The sequence below is a fragment of the Papio anubis genome, chromosome 18 (assembly GCF_008728515.1).
Source record: "Papio anubis isolate 15944 chromosome 18, Panubis1.0, whole genome shotgun sequence".
Lineage (NCBI taxonomy): Eukaryota > Metazoa > Chordata > Mammalia > Primates > Cercopithecidae > Papio > Papio anubis.
In genome coordinates, this window is record NC_044993.1 from 64,950,651 (window position 1) to 64,969,516 (window position 18,866).

An 18,866-nucleotide genomic window follows, 5' to 3' on the forward strand; every position below is an offset into this window, starting at 1 on the left:
CTGTGGACAGACAGGTTTATCTTTTAAATGTTTTCAAAATTCTAAGCAATATATCTATTAATTTACATTCTATGGAGTCAAGGCCAGTATCTGAATATGTGATCATATTTTTTTCAGCAGCTTTTTCCAAGTTTAAGACAAATGAAAGATGTGAACTGGGGGTGGAGGGGAGTGAATTAGGATGTATTAGTCTACTCTCACGCTGCTATAAAGAACTGCCTGAGAATCACTTGAGGTCAGGAGTTTGAGATCAGTCTGGCCAACATGGTGAAACCCCATCTCTACACAAAAATTAGCCAGGCATGGTGGTGGGCACCTGTAATCCCAGCTACTGGGGAGGCTGAGGTGGGAGAATCGCTTGAAGCCAGGAGGCAGAGGCTGCAGTAAGCTGAGATCACACCACTGCACTCAAGCCTGGGCAACAGAGCTAGACTCCATCTAAAAAAAAACTGAGATTGGGTAATTTATAAAGGAAAGGGATTTAATTCACTCACAGTTCCACATGGCTGGGGAGTCCCCAGGAAACTTACAATCATGGCAAAAGAGGAAGCAGGCACGTCTTACATGGTGGCACGTGAGAGAAGTGAAGCGAAGGGGGAAGAGCCCCTTATTAAACCATCAGATCTCATGAGAACTCACTCACTATCACAAGAACAGAATGGGAGAAACATTCCCCATGATCCTGTCACCTCCCATCAGGTCTCTCCCCCAACAGCTGTGGATTACAATTCCAGATGAGATTTGGGTAGGGACACAAAGCCTAACCCTCTCATAGGATAATTCAAATGCTGCCATGGCCAAACGGACCTGAACAAGTTCCTTTCCGGTCCCATCCTCTGAGCAAACAAGATTTCCTACAATTCCTTATAGGAAAGCAATAGTCATTATGAAATTCACACACCTAGAAAAGCAGAAGGTGAGACGGTGCCATTACTTCTTGAAACCATGACACTGATTCCCGTTTCCACAAAGGGCACAGAGAAGTCCACCACTTCAGAACGTTCCTCATTGATGGTGAGAGAACCAACCGCCATGACTGCCCGTTGATAGACCACCTGGATGCAAGGCAAAAAAAAAAAAAAAAAAGAAAAGAAAAGAAGAAGAAGAACAGTACCTTTACTTTTCCTGCCAACATTCCTGAGGACTGCAGGCACTTTGTCTGAATAAGAGTCCAGGGGATGAAAAGATAACTTACTTCACCAATCATTCCATTCCACACATTGTTAACTTTCTTGCCGTGCTTCCCATTGGTCACCAGGTAGAGGTCGTAAGTAAACTTCACAGTTCTGGAAAGCTTCTTCAGAATATCAATGCAGAACCCCTTGCAGCATTTCTTCACATTCATCCCCTCATTGGTTGAATTGCTGTAAAGAAAAATCCCAGAACCACAGAATGTTAGCACTGGAAGGTTTGTTCACAATCATTAGCTGTACTCTTCTCCTATTTTTCAGATGAGTAAACTGAAGTTTAAAAAGGGGAAGTGGCTTTCCCAAGGACCCACAGTGAGTATATGACAGCAAAAGCAGAAAGTGTCCTTAATTATAGCAGTTATCATGACAAGAGCTAACACTTACTGAGTAATTACTATTTGCTAGGCACTATCCTAAAGGCTTTATACTAATTGTTGAATTAATCTCCGTAACATTTTCTGAATTAGGTGATATTTGTATACCCATTAAACAGGTAAAAATTACCAACTCTTAAATTTTTAAGAGTTTATAACATATACAATTTTAGACTAGAGTTTAGTCATCTGATCTAAACTGAGTCATAAAAACTTATTAGAGAATGGAAGAGAGGAGGATGTGAAATTCTCAGAGAAAGCAGGGTTTTGCTTCATTTTATAATTACAGAGGCTTGAAACCAAAGGGGAGAAGTGAAGGTACCCAGAGAACACCTCAACCAAGAATCAGGAGACCTGGGTTCTATTCCATACCTGAGTTTGTGGACCGAACTTCTCTTGATAGAGCCAAATGTTACATGAGGGCTCATTAATAATGTCTTCCCTATCTACATATGTGACACGTAGTATAAAAGGAAACACCTCTAAAAACAAAGTCCTTGATCAGATAAAAGCCCTATTAAAATTTAAGCTATCTTAAAGGCTATTGTATACTCTACCAAGGCTATACTTATTGTTTTAGACCAGCCACCTTGCTGTATTCACCTGAACAAGACATATTCAAAGGACACCCTTGCAAACCAGAAAAATACCTTCAAAAAGAAAGGAGGCTGGGTATGGTGGCTCACACCTATAATCCCAGCACTTTGGGAGGCCGAGGCGGGTGGATCACCTGAGGTCAGGAGTTCAAGACCAGCCTGGCCAACATGGCAAAACCCTGTCTCTACTAAAAATACAAAAATTAGCCAGGCATGGTGGCAGGGGCTTGTAGTTCCAGATACTCAGGAGGCTGAGGGATGAGAATGACTTGAACCCAGGAGGCAGAGGCTGTAGTGAGCCAAGATCATGGCATTGCACTCAAGCCTGGGTGACAAGAGTGAAGAAAGAGAGAGAAAGAAAGAAAGAGAGAAAGAGAGGAAGGGAGGAAGGGAGGAAGGGAGGAAAGGAGGAAAGGAGGAAAGGAGGAAAGGAAAAAAGAAAAAGAAAGAAAGAAAGGAAGGAAGGAAGGAAGGAAGGAAGGGAGGGAAGGAAGGAAAGAAAGAGAAAGAAAGAAAGAAAAAGAAAGAAGGAAAGAAAAGGAAGAAAGGAAGGAGAAAGAAAAGAAGGAAGGAGAAAGAAAGAAAAGGGAAGGAAGAAAAAGGTAGGAAGGCAGGAGAGAGAGAAAAGAGAAAAGAAAGGAAATACTGGTCTATCCAACTGATAGCAAAAAGTACTTACACAACTCACATAAGATCAAGGCCTTTCTGGGCAATATGCTTGATTAATGGATATCCATTAGCTCAACCCTGTCTTTGAGTCATGCATTTCATGAATATGTTCTCTGTTTGAATATCCCATTTTTGGCACATCCACACATTGAAGTGTTACCTAAGCATTAAAGTGATGTCTATGGAAATCCAACATCATCACAGGAAAACTCTTATGTTTCCATGTCATATGAAAGAAGTAGGTTACACAGTAGTACAAACAGAATAATCACAGCTATATAAAAGCAGATGAGCTTATGAAATAACTGTATGGAAAAACAATGAAATATGAAGCATAGGACAGGCACAGTGGCTCTTTCCTGTAATCTCAGCACTTTGGGAAGCCAAGTTGGGTGGATCCCCTGAGGTTGGGAGTTTGAGACGAGCCTGGCCAACATGGAGAAACTGTATTTTTACTAAAAATACAAAAATGAGCTGGGCATGGTGGCATGCACCTGTAATCCCAGCTATGTAGGAGGCATAAGAATAGCTTCAACCTGGGAGGCAGAGGTTGCAGTGAGCCAAGATCATACCACTGCACTCCAGCCTAGGTGACGGAGTGAGACTCTATTGAAACAAAGGAAAGGAAAGGAGAGGAGAGGGGAGGGGAGGAGAGGGGAGGGGAGGGGAGGGAAGAAAGTAGAGAGAGAGAAAGAAGAAAAGAAAAGAAAGGAAAAGCAAGGAAGAAAAGAAAGAAAGGGAGAGAAAGAGGGAGACAGAAAAAGAGAGAAAGAGGGAGGGAGGGAGGGAAGGAAGGAAGGAAGGAAGGAAGAAAAGAAAAGAGAAAAAGGAAAAGAAAGAAGGAAAGAAAGGGAGAGAAAGAGAGGGAGGGAGGGAAAGGAAGGAAGGAAGGAAAAAAGAAAAAAGAAAGAGAAAGGAAGGAAGGAAGAAAGAAGCAAGCATAGCTATTTTGGAATGGTGAAAAACATGTTTTCTTTTTTATATTTTTAGGTTTTTTTCCCCAAATTATCTAGTAAGTACATACTACTTATGTAATTGACAACACACACACATCAAACAACATTGATTTGTATGATATACATCATCTCTATATCCATGAAGGTAGGCAGATTTGACAGAACAATTTTTTTAAGAGACACACTCTTGCTCTGTTACCCAGACCAGGTTGCAGTGATGCGATCATGGCTCACTGCAGTCTGGACCTCCTGGCCTCAAGTGATACTCCCACTTTGGCCTTTCAAAGTGCTGGGATTACAGGTGTGAGCCACCATACTCAAGTGGGAAAACATAATTTTGAGTAACAGAAGTGGGTTGTAAATGACATCTGCTTATCAATGCTTTCCTTTATCTCAGGATCAAAGACTGCCTGTCTTGAATCACTCTCTTCACCATTGCACCCCACCCCCACATCCTGTCAGTGATTTGTACTCAACCACTCTGCTTCTGTCAGCCCAGACCACCATAGAGACTTTACTCTCTTGCCTAGAGGCTGGATGACCTGCTGTGATCCAGCATCCTTAGCATGGGGGTAGTAGGAGGCCACATCCGTGTATATTTGCATGTGATGATTAGTGACCTCAACACTGTACAGTCATGGGGTATGTGCCAGCTCCATCTCCACCAATTAGCCAGAATGGAGGGGGTTGGGCTAGAGTTAAAACTGCCACAAATATGATAGAAATGTGTCCTAAGTACACTAAAGTTGATGGAATATCCAGATACTACTTCCTTCTCAATATACATGGCTCTGAAAAATGTGTCAAAATCGAATTCTCTCTTTTTCTTTCTGGTCGCTGTTAGCCATGCACTGATACTCTTTCCCCACCTTTGTTCATTTTTATCACCTTCATTCTATGTTCCTTCCCTTCTTCCCCTGTCACAGGCTCTTCCTTCACCTGGTCAAGATTTCTGGGAGATTAGACAGAAATTTTAGATGCTCCAGGTTTAAGATTAAGGGTCACGGGCATATAGTGGCATTCTTTGGTCTCCCTGGAAACCTCAGCCAGTTTATGAGTTATCTCACCCATATCCCTGAACACCAGGTGTATTTCTAAATACAAATGATCATAGATGCATTTTCACCCAACAAGTACCCACTAAGTGTCTACTGTGCACAAGACATGGAACTGGGCCCTGGGGACACAGGATGAAAAAGGCACGCAGCAAATTCAATAGTTGAATTTATCACAGTAATTATGGAATTGCAGACCAGCTTGTAATTGGGAACGTCTGTTGGTTCCTATTACAGCCCTTGTGTGGGCGTGCAGGGGATGTGACTTAACTACACAGACTGAGAAATGGTCCCCATGTGATCTCTCTCAGTGCTCCACCACCACCCAAGAGAGGGAATGACTCATAAAAACAAATATGGGGAAAGGGATCCAATAAATTGTCCAGTTTACCAGCTCTACAATTTCCCAGTATAGCCAGTGGATATGAGCACAGCCATGGGACTCAGAGCTGTGTCCAGGTCCTGGGTTGGCTCCTGTCCACCATGGAGACTCAGACTAATCTCATCCAGCACTTAAAAATAAATTTCCTTTCTTCCCACCAACGATTTGACAGTTTGGGAGCTTAATTGACAGTATGGCCATTTCTCGCTACACATCAGGCCAAATGATTTTTCCAATTTTCTCTGCATGTCTTTATCACCCAACTAACAGAGCAGAGAGAAAGATTTCTCAGCTCATTTCTTGTTACCTGGTATTCTTAGAAGACCCCACCATTTATCAGAAGTGAGAAACAAAAAAGTTTCAAACAATCACGTTGTCTAACAGGAATCCTTTTTGCAACTGATCAGCCTGTCTCAAAGACGTTCCCTGTAGGAAATGCAATTGATCTAATCTTCTTTAACGTTGGGATTAGTGGATCCTAGCAATTCTCTATTGCTCTCACATGAGTCAAAGACTTTCATTTCATCTAGACACACAGTAAACTCCTCATATCCCCAAGTGGAAGAAGGAAAGCTGCAAGCTACTGTCTCCTCACGGAAACCAAAAACGTGAATTTGAACCTGTTAAGCTGTTGATAGTCTTCAGTAGAAAAGTCAATTCTTTTAAAGACAGCAACTTATTTTGATTTCTCTTCTTCATACAAATGTGACTCAGTACTTGGGGATCTACTTGTTTTCAGCTCCAGGGCTTTGGATTTTAAAGGTTCTAAACTCCTGTTATTGATTCTGGAACACAAGGGGCCTCATTTCATTACCCTATTGAAACACGGAGGGTATTGTTATCATAGAGGAGGTGTCCCACTGAGGTTAGACTCTGCTTTCTGCCAGCCACTTTGCTTTCTTCGTCGGGCCAAGTTCTGCTCAAAGAACACCCACCCAAATTAGAACATCCTCTGACAACGTTCCCACATCATCTCCTCTGTCCTCCTTGTAACTCATCACTCTCTAGCATTGCACTGGGTTTCCTTCTGTTTCCCAAACTCCCAAGCTTCTTTCCTCCCCAGGGCCTTTGCACCTGCCATTGTCTCTGCCTGGAAGGCTTTTCCCAGATCTTCACATGTGTGGCTCCTTCTCATCCTGTATGTATCACCTTAAACCTTACCTGTGTGAGCTAAAGTAACCCCACATACACCGATTTCCTCTCTTCTCATACCACTCTCTTTCTATTCATCACAAGGTTTATTACAACATGGGGTTGTCCATTTCTTCTTGGTTGAATTGTTTTCTAACCACATATGTTCCATGATGGAAAGGTCCTAGTCTTTTGCTCTCCCTGTTCATCAATGTATCCCCTGTGCCCAACAATGTGCCTAACATGTAAACTGTGCTTAATGCACATTCATTCATTCTGTATTAAAACAATTTTATCTATAACAATGTTGGTCTTATTTCACTGTAAAGGAATTCAGCAAAAATCATTAAAACATTCATGACCCCAAAACATGGTCTGTTTCACACAATTATGAATCATGATGAATCATGAATCATGAATCACGGGATGTACACTTGCCCTTCCTTGGTGGGCCCCACCTCTTCCTCATCTCCAGGAGAGTGGAGGCTGGGGGACTGCTTATCAAAAAAAAGCTTCATCCCAGGGAGCCACAGTGGGGACACCGGAGAAAGGAAAGGCCTTTTTAGGAGGGGCATATTTATTTATTCCATGATGTATTCAGGATTTCAACTTCAAAGAGGCTGACATTTGCGACCCCACTGATAAAACTTTCTCCAAACCAAAATAGGCCCTCATAGTACATTTAGCAATTACATATTATATCTTTAAAATCCTGATCTAAAGGATTGAGATCTGGGGACTTGCATCTGGTGTGTTAATGGCTGAGACTGAAGTTTGAAACGAGGAAGTAAAAATCTCTCTTCCTAGTCATGAAACAAACATTGGTGTGTCATGCTGTGCCCTTGTAACTGAGGGTGCAAATATTAGTAAGTCACATTCCCTATATGTAGGTGGCTCAGAAGCCAGGGAGAAGACAGATACACTAGACACTGTACAGACAGGTGATGAGGGTAGAGAGAGACAGACTCAGGTACTGTGGAAGTAGGAAGAGCTAACCCAGCTTGGGATGCAGGAGCTACACTTAAAGGATGAGTAAGAAGTAGGTAAAAGAAACAGATCAGAAAGGACTCAGAAAAAAAATAGTTCCCATCCAACAGCAGGCCTTTTTCTTCTGTGAGTCACCTATGAGGTGGTGTTTTTGCTTATGTTTGAATTAGGAAATACCAGGATCAGGGCCTCGGAGTTGGCCATGGAGGTTTCTGTGTCCCCAGATAGTTTGTAGATTAAGGGGGACCTCATAATAGACAATGCCAGCTCTTTCTTCAATCATAACAAAAAGAGAAATGACACAGATGCAGTGCCTGCTAGCTGCTGCTGAGCTGAGAAACGGCCAGAAGTTCCATTGCACCTGGATTGTATCAGAAAGTAACATGCACGGTGTGTGTTCACTCCCAAATGGAGAGATGTTTTCCACATTTTTGAGAAGCACGAATCTGGGATCTATAAAGGAGATGGAAGGAAGAAGAATGTGTGGGCGAAAGCGAAGGGACAGCCAGAAAAGTGGAAATGAGATAATTATTTTTAAAAAGACTAAAGGAAACTGGACACAGTGGCTCACATCTGTAATCCCAGTGACTCAGGAGGCCAAGGCACGAGGATCACTTAAGGTCAGGAGCTTGAGACCAGCCTTAGTAACACAGCAAGACCCCTGTCTCTAACAAAAATTAATTAAAAAATGATCCAGACTTGGTGGCGCAGGCCTGTAGTCTCAGCTATTCAGGAGGCTGGGGTGAGAGGATCGCTTGAGCCCAGGAGTTCAAGAACGCAGTGAGCTGTGATCATACCACTGCACTCCACCCTGGGGGACAGAGCAAGATCCTGTCATTATATATTAAAAAAAAGTTTTATATATTTTTGACATACAAAAATATATAATGTTTTATACATTTTCAACATATAAAATATGTTTTATATATTTTAACATATAAAAATATGTTTTATACATTTTTAACATACAAAAATGTTTTATACATTTTTAACATAAAAAATATGTTTTATACATTTTTAACATAAAAATGTTTTATATATTTTTAACATAAAAATATGTTTTATATATTTTAACAAAAATGTATGTTTTATATACGTTTAATATATAAAAATATATTGGTTTCCATATTTTTAATATATGAAAATATGTTTATATTTTAACATATAAACTATGTAGTTTATATACAAACTATGTATTTTATATAAAATGTATTTTATATATAATGTTTTATATAATTTATAAATGTATTTTATATATAATGTTTATATATAATGTTTTATATATTTTATATATAAACTACGTAGTATATTTATATATTTTATATAGTAGTTTATATATACATAGTAGTTTATATATAAAATAGTTTATATATAAAATATATAAAAATATATGCTTTATATATTTCAATATGTAAAAATGTATAATGTTTTATATATTTCTATTTTCATTTCTTCATTTATTTTTGAGTCAGAGTCTCGCTCTGTCACCTAGGCTGGAGTGTAGTGGCTCCATCTCGACTTATCGCAACCTCCACCTCCCAGATTCAAGTGATTCTCATGCTTCAGCCTCCTGAGTAGCTGGGATCACAGGTGGCTACCACCATACCTGGCAAGTTTTTGTATTTTTAACAAAGACAGGGTTTAGCCATGTTGCCTAGGCTGGCTTCAACTCCTGACCTCAAGTAATCTGCCCAGCCTGGCCTCCCAAACTGCTGAGATTATAGACGTGCATCACTGTGTCCAGCTATATATATTTTAATATATAAAAAATACAATGTACTATATCTTTTAATGTATAAAATATGTTTTACATATATTTGAAGTAAAAAAATATATTTTAAATATATAAAAATATATTTTATATATTTTAATACATAAAATGTTTTATATTTTAATACATAAAAATATATTTTATATTTTAATACATAAAATATATGATGTTTTATATATTTTAAATATATAAAATATATAATCTCATATATTTAATATATAAACATATTTCTATTTTAATACATAAATATGTTTTCTATATTAAAAATATAAAGATATTTTTTGAATATGTTTCTTCAAAAATAAATAAATGAATAAATTAAATTAAACTAGAAATACTGAAGGGGAGGATCGATTCAACATAAGGGTTAAAAACATGTCTGTGGAGTCAGTTGGACCACTGTTTGAGTCCTACCTCTTCCATTTCCTAGCTAGATGGCTTTGAACATGTTTCTTAATCTTCCCATAAGTTGGTTTTATTATATTTACAACGGGCAAAACTACCCACCTCATATTGCTGGTGGAATTAAATGAATGCAAGTTTGGCACATCTCCAGGAATTTATCTAAGTCTTTTTAAAATTGATTATTGTATTATACCTACTATTATGGAGTGTATTTTCTATGACATTTTATGATTCAAGTACAGATATTGTTACTATCGATGATCCAAGCTATTTCAAAGGGTTGGGCACATTCAGGCGACAGCATCCCTGCCACTCACTTGATTTTGACGAACTTCCGACACGGCACAGTGTTCCTCACACACGTCTCGGTCAGGGGGTCTATATCTTCCACGATGACGAACGGGGCCTCCTCCAGGGTGACGATGCTGAGATGGTTGTCATCCGGCTCACAGTCGGAGAAGGACTTGTACCTGGGCCACACGGCGTGCCTCAGGCTCAGCGTCTGGTTCTCCCACTTGCCCACCTGCAGCACAAACACAAAGACACAGCTGTGCTTTCTTCCGCCGCTGATTTCTGGGGAGGCAAATCCTTTCCCTGCCGGAGACATCCATCCGTTTCAAGGGTCTTTCTGCCTCATACCTCAACATATGCATCTACTTCTGTGCTAAGACAAACAGGCATAAAGAGAAAACAGAATATGGGGCAGTTCTCACTTCCAGCTCCCCTCATCCCCAGAGGAATCAAACTGCATCTTGGGAGGCGGTGCCCAGGCACTGATACCTTTAGAGCCCCGCAGGTGGTTGTAACGTTCTGCCAGAGTTCAGGACCACGGACGGCAAGGAAACAGCACAGACTTTTAGAATCAGAGAGGTCTGGGTTTGATTCTCCAGCTGTACCACTTACTAGCTGTACAACTCTAGGCAAGCTCTTAATCCTAAGATCTTCTGTTTTCTCATCTGTATAACGAACACGACTCCCCCTATTTCTTAAGAATGCCATGGGAATTCAATAAGGCAATGCATGAAAGGCAAAAGCACAGTGCTTGGCACATCATAGGGACTCCATATTGTTTTTAAGTATAAAGAAAAGAAAGTGAAAAGGAGAAAGAAATAAAAAAGGTACTAAGATGAAGAGAAAGAGAAAAAGGGAGAGGAAGATGAAGCTGGAGAGTGAAAAGAAGAGGAGGAGGACTGAGATAACACACGGGAGAGATGGAGCAGGTGGGGAAATTGAAAGCATCGTTTTGACCCTAGATACGGTTCTATTTACGTTGCAAATTAAGGTGAACTTTTATTAATCCTGCACAGAGGGGAGACTGTTACTGCTTAGCGTACATCAAGACCTGTCAAAATAGAATCGATTGTATTCCCTCGGAGCAGCAGTCGGCATCTTAGTGCAATCAAATTGAAGGCTGTATATTTTGAACCTTAATTTTATTTGACAGCTTATTGGCACTATTCACATACACGCCGGGAGGAAGCTGCCCCCGCGCTGCTCTTTCTCCCTTCTCCTCCTGCTCCCACACGCGATTGCTTGACACCACAGGTCACCGCTTTATGTGTAATACCAGCCTGGAGGAAAACACCTCGTCTGAAAAGCTAAGTGCCAAATCCAGGCTTGTCTGTGTTGACATGACCCACTCACCTCTCCTCCTGTAACGTTTAAGTGTCACCAGAAATGAATCTCAAGCCCTTAAAGAGAATTCAAACATGCCGGACACCAGGAGAGGTGATAGGGTGGGAGGAGAGAAGAGAATCAGTGCTCTCTAAGATTACCTCATCATATGGGCTGGAAAATGTTTGCTGGCTGTGAAGAAGCATTTCCTGTGGCTAATTACAAAATTGTCCAGCATTGCTGATACATTTCTTTTTAAGATAGGATGGCAAGTACAGCAATTTGGTTAAACACATACACATTGTTCATTTATTCATGCTATGATATGTAACAGGCTGGGGAGAATGTTAAACCCATCAAATTCTTCATTCATGCGACATAGATTTATTGAAGACCTACTATGTCCCAGTGCCAGCCTGGGAATAATGATGGCTAAAACAGAATGGCTTTTGCCTTCTTGGAACTGTCAGTCAGTTGTATGACATAGATCAAAGCAAAAATACTAAAATATGCAAATAGACAAAGAAATATACAAGTTTTCCCTTTTGGAACATATTATACCAATCCCTTTTCTTTCCATTTGCCTTGGAAGTCTCAAACACAACCTTCAAGAGAAGTTGGAGAGTTCAGTGGGTAAGAGAATGGCTTTTGAAGTCGAACAGAACTAGGTGTAAATCCTGGCTTCATCCACTAGCTGAGTAGCCTTGGGAAAGTCATTCAACCTCTCTGAGCTTTACTTTCTGCATTTGTAAAATGAAAAGAGCAACAGGGTATGACCTTAAGGACTGCAGTAAGGTTTGAATGACCCAAAAAGTACCAAAAATATAGAGCACAGAACCTGACATGGCATGTAACACACATGGTGGCTATTATTTTACTATTGCTGTTGTCGTTAGCATTTAAGATATAGCTGAACTATCACCTTATCTGTAAAATCATTCCTGCTTCCCTAGTAATATAGAACTTTGCACGTACCTCCACCATAGTGTTTTAATATTATAATTTTAATGACATAACTTTTTAGCACTTCTGTATAGTCAGGAAATGTGCCAATATCACCACTTAGTTTAATTCCTACAAATTCTACATGGTAAGCATTATTATTCCAACTTCATAGTTCAGGAAACTGAAATACAGAGAGGTTATGTGACTTGCACAAACTCACACAACAAGTAAGTGGTGGAACCAGAGTTATATCATGGGGCTTCTTTCTGAACCCAAAGGTGCTTTCTCACTATGTACATAGTGCTTCTGTGAATTGAGCTGCAGGAACCACATTATAGCTCCAACACTCTTCCTTCCTTGCAGACATGTTTCTTAAAGTCTCAAGATAATGTAAATTAAGGCAAAGGCTAGCAGAATCTTTGATGATGTCATTGACCACATCACAACCCCCACACCATGGGAGTCAGGCAAATGTTTCAGTCTAACGTTGACTCAAGGAAAGTTGAAAAGGTTTATTAGCGCCAAGAGTGCAATAACTTCCTAAATCTTCTCCAAGTTCTACTCCCCATTCCTGACACATCCAAGTAAAGTATCCGTGGGTCAGCCAAGGAGGTTGAAGGTGAGTGGTAGGTGGAGAGAACTCGATCAGGAGCTGAAACTGCTGTGTCAACGTTGCCTTAGATCCTAAGAGCTCTTACCTTCTTCTCTGATCTGATAGGCCCCTCAGCACCCCACTGCAAACACCAAAAATCTCAACTACTAAATTGTATATACCACATAAAGGAGAACAGACATTCTTCACTTTCCCTGCCCATATTCCTATTTACAAGGGACTATAACTGAGTCCAGTGTTTGTAGACAGGTTTAGCAGAGTCATTCATTCCATAAATATGTGTTGAGTGGTTACTAGGTTCCAAGCACTGAGCTAGACACTGAGAATACTGTAACTTAAGTGATAAAACGTTTGCTTGCATGAAATTTTTGTGCTAATTGAGAAGACACATGAGTCAAATGATTACACAAAAACATATGTTCATACAAACTGGGAGGAAGAAATGAAACACGGGTCTAAGAAAGCATATAGGAGAAAAGATATCAGAGACGTCTTCCCTGAGGAGGTGACACTTAAGTTGAAATTGGAAATTCAGAATGAATTGGACCATGGCAGTTGTGGGAAGGAATTGTGGAGGAGCAGAGAAAGAAAGAGCACTTCAGATAGGTGGAGACCAGAAGATGCAAAGCCTTGTAGGCTCTATTAAGAAGTTGGGATTTATCGCTTCTCGGCCTTTTGGCTAAGATCAAGTGAAGAAGTTGGGATTTGCCATAAGGGTTTGCTATAGACTGAATGTTTGTGCTCCTCCAAAATTCATAGGTTGAAATCCTAACCCCTAATGTGGTGCTGTTAGGGGGAGGGGTCTTTGGGAGGTGATTAGGTCATGAAGGTGGAGCCCTCATGAATGGTATTAGTGCTTTTATGAAAGGCCCCAGAGAGACCCATTGCCTTTTCCACCATGTGAGGATGCAACAAGACGACTGCTGTCTATGAACCAGGACGCAGCTCTCACCAGACACTAAATCTGCTGGCACCTTGATTTGGACTTCCAGTCTCCAGAAGCATGAGAAACAAGTTTCTGTGGTTTATAAGCCACTCAGTCTATGGTATTCTGTTATAGAAACCCAAATGGACTAAGAGTCAATCTAGTTCAATGGTCAGAATGGAAAAAGATTTATAGAAGTTACCATGGATATATGTCCATATATAACCTGCCTGAAGGTGGAAGCTTCTTTGCCTACTCCAATTTTTTTTATTATGGAAATGTTTAAATGTATACAAGAGTAGAATCATATAATGAACCTCCATATTCCCAATATCCAGCTTCAATAATTAGTACTCAAGACCAATCTTGTTTCATTTATACTCCCACTCACTCCTTCCATATTACAGCAAAGAAACCCACATCATATAATTTATTCATAAATCCTTAATTTGATTTAAATATCTAAACCTCATTTGCTTCACAATGTTATACCTCAATAATCTACAACAATCTATGTGTTTATGTATATGTTTTACTTATGAGACTATGATTTCCCAGCCTAGTAGGAATTTTATATGCATAATGATTGGTTTCTATGTCCACAGCTTCTAACTCAGGGAATGCCACATGGAGGAACTTAATGGGTAGTTTTTGGTGGAGTGAATAAACACGCAGCCTGTATTTTTCAAATGTGTATGAGTCAGAAAATGTTAGAATGATTAATGTGTCCATATGTGCCTCAGCTTTGGAATCCTGTACCCTAGGCAAAATATGGAAGTATCAAGGACGTGTATTCTCTCCCTTGCTCTTACTGCAACTTCAGCCCCCCAGACCTAGAGCCATTGAAGGCAGCTGTCTGAATAGCCTCTGAGTATTAAATGTCCCCAGAGAAAGCAAATATCATCATCCTAACACCATTTAAAAAGGGACTCCAGTCACTCTGATGTATTCAGGGAGAAAGTAAGAACCAATGGGTTAAATCCTGAAGACCTCAGTTTCAATTGTCATATTGTCTCTGCTTGTCTCCATTTCACAGTGGCATGGAGTATGTATGCTCCAAGTGCCTTTATTTAGAAGTTATATCCAAAATGGAAGAACCCTGTGCACTCTGAAGATGGCAGCCAACAATTTCTCTGCTCCCACCTTGGAACTGATGGTGACTTTTGCTATTCTCTAAACTAGACCTTTTTCCTGTTCCCAATCCCCTCCATAAAAGTGAACACCACAGTCAGCTGAGTCTGTAACTTTAGATCAGCAGTCCTGACCCACATAAGCTATTCTGAAGAGTGAGCCAGGGTTGCACATTTCCTCCAGCAGTGCTTCCAGGAGTAAGGTTTCAATCCATTTCCTCCAGCAGTGCTTCCAGGAGTAAGGTTTCAATGCATCAGAGCAAGTGAAATCATACAGTCATTGTCAATCACGTGCTCCTATTTTTGGAGCTTGGAGGGAAAATGAAGTTCCAGGACACCTTGCCAAACTTCTGGTTAGATTTATACACAACCAGGATAGGCAAGCACACTTGTGTGTGTGTGTGTGTGTGTGTGTGTTGTATACATGTACATGTATATGCACATATGGATCCCATTGACTTTTCAGGAATCAACTTCATTGCTACAGAACCCCTCTCTTCTCTCCTTTACATGGCAGAGGATAAGAGAGTTCAGAATAATTAATACCACAGGCTTAGAGATCAGACAGATGAACAGGTTCAAATCGTGTCATTGCTTTAGCCATGTGACCTTGAACAAGCCACATAATCCTTTTGAACCTCAGTTCACTCGATCACCAAATAAAAACAACACTTCCATTTCATATGCTGTTATGAGGCTTACTTGTAAGATAATGACAACAAACATCTCTGAAGCACAGTTCCTGGCACACAGGAAGTTCTCCATACGTGGCACTATTATCATTAATTCAATATTTGTTAAACTTATCTTCAGGAAAATGAGCTTCCGTAGCAGAAGAACTAATTGACAAAAGGAGATCTGAGTTTCTTCTATGGCATTCCCTTGACTTTTGACCTCACTGATTGTGTCTCATTCTCCTCACTGTAACAGAAATGAGGGGAGTGGGTTTGAATTACATAATCTCTAAGGTCTTTCAGGTCTAGCACTCTATGTAAAATGCAAGGATAAGCTGCCCTCCCAAATCCTTCCTCATTTGAGATCAGGGTAATGAGTACATAATTAGAAGAGGGACAAAGGTAACACTCCTCGCTTGATGTTTAATTCTGGATGGCAACCATATATTAGGGCAGTCTTGCACCCAGGGTGAAAGGACAGCAGAAAACAGCCAAATGGCAAGCTATCTCTACAAAAAAATGGCAGGATGGTTCTGAGAACCAGTTAGAAGACTGAGGAAAGAGAAACATGGTCAACAGAGCCCTCTTGGACAGTAATTCTCCATGCTGCAAAACAAAAAACAAACAACAACAACAACAACAAAACAAAAACAAAAACCGGGGTACTAAAATCTGAGGCTTTTCTCAAAGCTGGCTCTTCCTCATTCTCTGAAGAAGGGCATGAGTTCAAATCCTGACTTGTCCATTCCTAGCTGGGGCACAGTGGACAATGACAAAAGTCCATTGTTAACATTGATTAGGGCTTTACTATGTGTTTCCAGGAGCAGTGCTAAGGGTTTTTCATTCATTATATGACTCAATCCTCCAGGCAACTGTATGATTGCATGATGAGGAAACTGGGACTTAAAAATATTATGTTTCTTGCTCAGGTCAGATCATAAGGGTCACAGTAAGAATTTAAACTCATTCAGTGAAAACCTCTAGAGCACTGCTTAATCACTACCTCCCTTTTTTGATATTTAGTTTCTTCATATTTTAAAGGTTACAACAAGGTCACAGAGTTGTTATAAAGATTACATGAGATGATAAAAATAAGTCTTTCTGTTTCTACTCTTCTGAAAGCTTTAATAATTTCTGTAATCCTAAAAGTAGACCCATGAATAACATGCTACTTTTATTATCTCCACTTCATAGATGAGGGAACTGAGGCCTTGGGTTTAAGCAATTGTCCAATTCATATAGTTTGAGAGTGGTAGAACCAGGATTTGAACCCAGGACTCATTTTTAAGTCAGTGAAAAAATGCAGCTAGAATTTTCTGCTGAACAAAAAAAAGACTAACTTTACAATGCAGAAATGTGACAGATACCGTGATGTCAGCCCAATGGTCAAAGCCAATATTGACAATGATAAATCATTCTAATAGTACATATCTTTAATATGATGTGGTGATAATAGCATGGTGGTCTACCTGTGTGGTCTTATAACCTCAGTGTAATTATAAGAAAACTATCAGAAAAATTCCAGTGTTGGGGTATTCTAGAAGATATCTGACCAGTACTCCTCCAAATTGTCAAAGTCTAAGAAAGCATACTAGACAAGAGGAGCCTAAGACAATATTACAGTTACATGTCATATAGGATCCTGGATCCACTATCAGGATGGAACAGAAAAAGAAGATTAGATGAAAACTAAGGAAATCTGAATAAAGCATGGGTTTTAGTTAACAGTAATATATGAATTGACTCATTGTGACAAACATATCATACTAATGTCAGGTGTTAATGATCAGAGAAACTAGGCATTAGGTATGTGAGAAGTCACTCGACTATCTTTGCAAGTTTTCCGTAAATATAAAACTAGTCTAACCTAAAAAGTTTATTCAAAAACTGTTTTTGAATTCAAAAGGGAGAGTTTTTAAAAAACAGCAAATATGTTCTCAGACATAGAGTAGCAAATTTGCCAGGAGTTTAAGCTTTGCAGCCGGCTACTCTGGCTTCAAATCCCAGCTGTACTATGAGCTGTGCCACTTGGGCCAACTGCTTAATATCTATTTGCCTCAGTTTCATCATCTGAAAAGTGGGATGATATTAATAGCATAATTCACAGGATTGCTGAGAGAACTAAATTAGTGAATGTATGTAAAGCCCACAGAGAAATGCCCAACACTATGTGCTATATATTGCTATTTTGTCATTGTTTAAATCAATGGAGAAACAATTTTAGAGTGGAATTTAGATTATTTCATGTTTTAACTTCATAAGAGCTGTTCTTGATACTAACTTTAGTTTACTTTAGACAGTTTTTACCACGTCAGTAGTTTTAGCCATAAATCACGCTTTTCTCCACATTTCCCCCAAGGGTTCCGCAATAGCCTTATGCTGTTTTGCCTATCTGTCATTCATTTATCAGATTTTTGGTTACAGCATATTGATTTTCCCTTGGAGAGATGCTGCCCCAATTTCATGAATAGGCACGTGTCCTTTATTTGGCAAATCAGTACACTGATTGGCTCAGGAATGTGCATGTGACCTAAGCTAAGCCAATGAGAGTTTTGCCTGGGACTTTTGCTGGAACTATTAGAACAGGGCAGTCATGACAGAACAACTTATCAGAAAATGAATACTGAGCTAAGAAATTGAGAGAAGATAGCGATAAAGTGGGGATGGCATTGCTTGAGTTCTTATAATAACAGTAAAAATTGACATTCACTAGGCACTTATTATGTATCAGGCACCATTCTTAATGCTATCTTAATTCTAATAAACTCCCTATACAGAAGACGAAGTTAGGGACATACTTTTTTATCTCTATTATGAATTTTTTTGGTACTTAAAAACAGTTCTCAATTCAACAAAATAGGTTGTGTGGGAGGAGAAAAAAAATCTTTACCTTTAAAATAAACTGAATTTTGGTGAAGTCGTTGAGTGTTTGCAGAAATATACTGACGTTGTGAAGACAAAAAATATTGACCTCTGATGGAGAAAAGTGATTTTGCTAAAAGAAATGTAAAAAGGGTAGATTAACTTTGTAATGATTTTTTATTCTTACTAATAAAATTTAAATACAGTGCTTTTAGGAAGCTAATTGCTCTTCAGCTCCTAGAAAGAGTTTTTTTTTTTAAAGGACAGTGATTACTTATCAAAATGTTCAGCCAATATGTTCTCAGAGCAGAGACAATTTCATCTCCAGAAATTGTATGTCTCAAGTTAATATACACCTCTTATGTCCGGATAAATTCAGAGGGATGTTGCTGAGGCTGCAAAAGGCTGGAAGAAATTAGGTTAATAGATGTGTGTGGCTCTTTCAAAGAGATCTGAGCGTTTGATCTTATTTGAGCTATTTATGAAATGCTTAGAAGAGACAATTAAAATAACCTCATCACAGGTCTCCTGGTCTCTGAATCCACCCCCTAAAAACAAATATCTAAACACCAAAATCATAGATCTAC

The 18,866-nt window shown here is 39.5% G+C and overlaps 1 protein-coding gene across 2 annotated transcripts in view; it reads right to left on the bottom strand.

Annotated features, from left to right (window-relative positions):
- The window catches only part of GRIN2A (glutamate ionotropic receptor NMDA type subunit 2A), a 428,650-nt gene that overhangs the window by 87,333 nt on the left and 322,451 nt on the right, over nt 1-18,866 (bottom strand). For both annotated transcript variants that reach the window (XM_031658495.1, XM_031658494.1), the window contains exons 6-8: nt 9,834-10,039; nt 1,196-1,364; nt 902-1,055 (exon numbers count right to left, since the gene is read on the bottom strand). In XM_031658495.1, coding sequence (XP_031514355.1) covers nt 902-1,055; nt 1,196-1,364; nt 9,834-10,039 — 529 coding nt within the window. The remainder of the gene's footprint in view (nt 1-901; nt 1,056-1,195; nt 1,365-9,833; nt 10,040-18,866) is intronic.